The sequence below is a fragment of the Typopeltis vanoorti genome, chromosome 18 (genome assembly GCF_054136105.1).
Source record: "Typopeltis vanoorti isolate ZY-2024b chromosome 18, IOZ_Tvanoo_1.0, whole genome shotgun sequence".
Lineage (NCBI taxonomy): Eukaryota > Metazoa > Arthropoda > Arachnida > Uropygi > Thelyphonidae > Typopeltis > Typopeltis vanoorti.
The window spans coordinates 99,213,568-99,219,567 of NC_143566.1; the positions used below are offsets into that span (position 1 = coordinate 99,213,568).

The following is a 6,000-nucleotide window of genomic DNA, read 5'->3' on the forward strand; positions in this document are numbered from 1 at the left end:
GCAGCTCTCAGATGTGAACTGTAGACTAAAATACACAAAGGTTATTGAAGAAAAAATGAAACAGGTTGATAACAGGAACCAAACCTTGGAGATTCAATGGCAAGCCTTGAAAAAAAACCCTGATTGATTCAGCCAGAGAGGCATGTGGTGAGGTTGTCTGCAAGGATAGAAAAATCAGAACTCCCTGGTGGACACAGGAAGTTAAAGAGGCATTGAAGGAAATGAAGAAAGCATATCAAAAGTTACTGGCAAATAAGTCAGCTTGTGCTCTTACAGAATACAGAGACAAATGCAAGAATGCTAAACACTGTGTAAAACTAGCTAAACAAAAGTCATGGGAGGACTTTGGCAAGAATATAGAAAATAAATTTCAAGAAGGTGGCAAAATATTCTGGAGGTTGTTGAAGAAGCTTAGAAATTGAGGAATGGGTGCTGTAAAAGGAGTTAGAGATGATAAAGGTGACATGAAAACGGGAGAAAAGGATATCCTTGAAGTATGGAGTAATTACTTTGAAAAACTGCTAAATGAAACAAGCAGTGATGACAGCACAGTGATAAAAAACACTGACCAGGCATGCAGTCAGGAATACATATCCATACTTGAAGTAGAAAAAGCCATCAAAGGCTTGAAATGGGGAAAGGCAGCAGGAGTAGATGATATTCGACCAGAAATCCTGGAGTATGGTGGTATAAGAGTCTTAACAGTGGCTGCACTGCATAGTTCAGAAAGCCTGGACAGAGGGACGAATTCCTGATGATTGGAGTAGAGCTCTCATAGTACCCATATATATAAAGGGAAATAAAACTGAATGTGAGAATTACAGAGGTATTTCTCTACTGAGTGTTCCTGGCAAGATCTATGCAAGTATACATGAGAAACAGTTGAGAAGAATTGTGGACGAACAAGCTGGATTCAGGCCAAATTTAGGCTGTCAGGATCAGATCTTCACTTTACGACAAATAGTTGAGAAAGCATGGGAATATAACAAAGATCTGTATTTAAGTTTTGTCAATCTCGAAAAGGCATATGACAAGGTGCCAAGAGAGAAGCTATTCAATACACTACAGTTATATGGTGTAAATGTGGCATTATATCAAGCAATACTTAGTCTTTATTGAGTTGTAAGTCAGCAGTAAGAATTGAAGGAAGTACAGGAAGATGGTTTAATGTTAAATCTGGTGTCAGACAATGATCTACACTATCCCCTCTGTTATTATTCGTTATCTATATGGATCACGTTATGAAGGAAAGTGGTATTAAACATGATATCAAAATTGGAGATGTTAATGTCAGCTCTTTGCTTTATGCGGACGATGTTATACTTCTAAATAAATCTGCTATAAGTTTTCAAGATTCCCTGACTAAATTGAATAACTGCTGTAATAGATATGGTATGAAGGTCAGCAATAAAAAGACAAAGACAAGGAAAATAGGTAGAATCGTTAAAAATGTCAACTGTGTTGTGAACAGAGAACCTGTGGAACAAGTAAAACATTTCAGCTACTTAGGCATGATTTTTACTGAAGATGGTAAATTAAATATGGAAATAGACAACAGAATCAACAAAGCTGGCATGATAGGAAGTCAATTGAATAAATTCATATGGAATAAGAGAGAAATAAGTCGGAACACTAAATTAGCTGTATACAAGACAGTGTTCAAACCAGTTTTAACTTATGGATTCGAAAGCTGGGTCAGAAGTAAAACACTTGACCAAAGACTAGAGACTGCAGATTAGAGGGGTGAACAGATGGCATCAATGGCAATATCATATTAAAAACGAGGATATTAGGAAAGAACTTGACATTGTCAGCACCCAGGAATGTGTTAGCAGAGCTAATCTCAGGTGGTATGGTCACTTAAACAGAATGGGCAAGGAAAGATTAGCAAAACAAGTTTTCTCTGCCAGGTTGGCAGGAAAACGACCCCGGGGAAGACCAAGATATAGGTGGATTGATACGGTACAAAATGCCTTAGACAATAGAAATATAAGATCTGATAATATTGGAGTCTTGACAAGTAACGGACTGATTTGGAGAAAAATTGTAGATAGGGAGCTATTAATGATGTAAATTTTTCAAGTAGTACTATCATATCCTGTACACCCTTTGAGTGTACAAATCAGGAATTTGATGATGATGATATTGACTTGTACATGTTGTTTATCATCGATCCCTAATCTTTACACCAAAACAAATGATTCTGCTTTCTTGCTTTTTTCATTATTCTATAGGGACCAGCATTTTTTTCTTCCACCTTAGAAAGTTCTAACTGACTGCCATTTGCTTCTTTGGTATGCATGCATGTAAGAGATTGTGCAAGTTCTCAGTATTACTGTAGGAAAATATTGCCTTTATAAAACACAACCTTGAAACCTGGTATGCAGTCTCTCTCTATGCCAGTTAAGGAAGTCACTTGGCTGTCGTCAGTCTTTGTCTCTCTCTCTCTCTCTTTCACACACACACGGAGCAGAATATTGTGATATCTACAAGCCTGTAGATATCACAACACTGTGCTGCAGAGCTGCAAATGAATGTATAAAAGAAAACTGCATACACAGATGTATAATTTTCACAGTTAGTGTAAATAAACCAAGTGTACAGGCTTGTAGATATCACAGTATGCCTGTGTGTGTGTGTGTGTGTGTGTGTGTGTGTGTGTGTGTGTGTGTGTGTGCGCGTGCATGCGCGCGCACGAGAGAGAGAGAGGGAGTGGATAATGACTGGTCGCAGAATGATGAAGGCTAAGCGACTTCCTTTGCATATAAAAATGTATAATTTACACACAGATTGACATGTGTTTTGTTGGTTACAGTCCATGTCTGCTGCTCTCAAATATTTTATTAAATAAAGAGTGGGATTTCAGATTAAGCAGCTCAATAAAAAGATATAGAACAACTAAACCATGAAGCTTGTTTCCAAAAGTAGATAAAGTTGGATAGGAGACCTACTGTGGAGTAAGATGCAGAACAATGCTTATCATATGAGGCATGAGATGTACTGTTAACAGCAGAACTCTGGATAAGATTTGAAATCAGTGAGAAAAGGTCATTAAGATAAAGGAAGAAGAGGATGGGTGGAAGTATAAAGCATGAGTACTCCAGCATTGTTGTCAAAATTTGTAGACAGGAAACCATTCACCATGACATGTAGTGAACAACCAGAGATGAAAAGAAGAGAAAGCAGACTATAAGGTGGTAATTTGGTAAGTAGGCCTGGTTGAGTGCATGAAAATATCAGAAACAGTCATGAATTTCTGCAGACTTTTCTTGTTTCCAAAGGTAGATAAAGTTAAGTAGGAGATCAACTGTGGAGTGCAAGCAGTACAGTCTATATTACTACTGTACTATCCATTGTTTTTTGAAACACTTGAGGGGTCAGGACAATAATTTTACTGCCTTTTCCTTCCCTTTTCGAGATGAGTGGAACAGGGGTTTGCTTTAATGCTGTAAGACAGATAGTAGATCAGGAGAGTATGATAGATTGTAAAGGTTATATACTGCTATCTAATTTATATATATATACCTATGAGCAGGGCTTGCCTAGCCTACTGTGGCAAGTAGATTTGGCCAGCTCACAAGTAGCTGCAGAGTGGACAAAATAGAATATTAAAATAACTTACTGAACAAAATCTTTTTTAACTTTTAGAAAACAGAAGAATATGTGTGATATAAAGGACTATTCTAGTAACAAAAATTAATGTAACCAGTTATATTTTTCAAAAAAACCAATGTTGATTGTTCTTCCTGTTCTTTTTATTTGTTGACATTGTGTGAATGCTTCTCACACAAAGGAAATGTTCTCCGAACAATGATACAGCACTACTTATTACTTTTTGAAACATCTATTGAATTACTGGGACATATCACTAATATGTAAGTCTCATTAATAATAATTTGTCAAGCCTTGCTATTAGGACTGTTTCACTGTTGTTGAAATTTTTTCCACTTGGTTATACTATAAATTAAAGATACCAAGAGATGATATACTTGGTTTAATCCTTTATCCAAGTGTAAGCAAACAAAGTTTGCACTTGAAGTATAATCAGGACTGGCTTTAGTATTAACACTTGCCTTACTATCCCATAATGCAAAGCACATCTCCTTGCAGACATGTATAATGCTATGCATTATGGAAAGGGTCACTACCCAGACTGGTTTCGACCTTTTTTGAGGTCTCATCAGTGGAAGCCAGACCCAGAGGTGATACCAAGGTTGAAATAATGCAGAAGTCATATTTTTATATATACTTGGATAAAGGATTAAACTAAGTATATAATTTCTTGGTATCTTTAAGTTATAATATAACCAAGTGGAAAAACTTTCGCCAACTATCTCTAATCCAGAGTATTATAATAATAAGGTGTGACACCTTTTGGCAACTCGTATATAAAAATATGACTTCTGCATTACTTCACCTGGTTTGGCTTCCACCGATGAGACCTCAATAAAGGTCGAAACCAGTCTGGGTAGTGACCCTTTCCATAATGCATAGTATTATACTTGTCCGCAAGGAGATGTACTTTGCATTATGGGATACTAAGGTAAGTGATGTGAAGTCAATACCACCTTGACCACGAGTTGCCCCAGTCCTGAAGATACTTCAGGTGCAAATTTGTTTGCTTACATTTGGATAAAGGATTAAACCAAGTATATATATAATTTCTTGGTATCTTTAATTTACTATTTCACTTACAAAATATCAAAATTAGACTGCTGTGACTCAGAATGGATAATTTTTAAAAACATCTTGCCAGTTGGGTTAAAAACATAATGGTTAATCAATTATTCATATAGGCCAGATAATAAAGGTCATCATCAGTGAGTGAGCAGATTTTTAGCAAAAAATAAAAAAACAGTGTTTTTTTGTAAAATTATTAGTTTACTTTAGTTGTATTTTTGGACCATTGGATAATGTATTAACTATCAGTGTCAAGAATAAAATTTAGTACTAGAAATTTAGAGTAAAAGGAAATGGCTGTTTTTGACTTGAAAATTAATTTTTCCCCCCACAGGAAACTAGAACTTGATCTTGAAACTCTTTGGCGAGTCGTGTATGCTGACAACAACAACATGAAAGAAAAGCTAAAAACTCTAATGGGATAGTTAGAGAAATTTTTCTGTGATAATCTCAGGTTGACTGATATCTGGTGCCTTCATAGTTATTTTATATAGATTGAGATGGTAATGTTTGATAATCATGAAAGTTAAAATTTCATTTGCCATTCTTGTGATACTAAAAATAAAATCATCTGAATCAGTGTTGGGATTTTTTTTTTCATTAGAAGGCCAGAAATTTCTTCAAAGAGTTGAGTCATACCACAGACTATTTGTGAATATCCAAAATTATATGTACATATACAAAAGTAAACAAAATATGCTATAATATGTTAGTTCAAATTAAATAAAATATATCAAAAAATCTAAGGTGTTTGGGATAAAATCTGTATACATGTAACAGTTGTGGGATTTACTCCTAGATTTATAGTAGAAAATAATAATAATCTGAACTTCTACATGTCCCCTACTAATAGCTTCATCAGGAACATAAATGTATTAGAGAATATGCAAAACATTCTGAACCCTTCTAACAGCAGTTTCCCACATGACTGATCTACTGTCAGTCTTGTGAAATTTCATGTGTGAGCCAGATATAAAAAAAAAATATTGTTTTGAAACATATAAGAGTAATAATAATAATGTAAATTAGTCATGCACATCATTTGGCCTCGTGAACATTTATTGTTATGTAAGGTCTTTAGATTGTAATTATCATAATGAGGTCTGATAGATTAGCTGCAGTAAAGCTTATATTGGACAGACCAGAAAGTTTTGAAATCCATAAAAAACACACCTGGCCAACACTGAACACTCTATTCAAGAATGTTTAAGGAATCCTCAGAGGTGATATGATTGCATGCCCATTAATTAAACAAGAACTAGGGTCTCGTATTTCATGGCATTTGGAAGTCTCTTTTTTTTTTTGTGTGTTTGTAACCTA

At 35.2% G+C, this 6,000-nt stretch overlaps 1 protein-coding gene across 1 annotated transcript in view; it reads left to right on the plus strand.

Moving 5' to 3' along the window:
• The window catches only part of LOC150096982 (uncharacterized), a 203,773-nt gene extending 198,513 nt beyond the window's left edge, over window positions 1-5,260 (plus strand). Inside the window, exon 17 of the mRNA XM_090408360.1 lies at window positions 5,015-5,260. Coding sequence (XP_090264486.1) covers window positions 5,015-5,105 — 91 coding nt within the window. The 3' untranslated portion in view covers window positions 5,106-5,260. The remainder of the gene's footprint in view (window positions 1-5,014) is intronic.
• The last annotated feature ends 740 nt before the right edge of the window (window positions 5,261-6,000 follow it).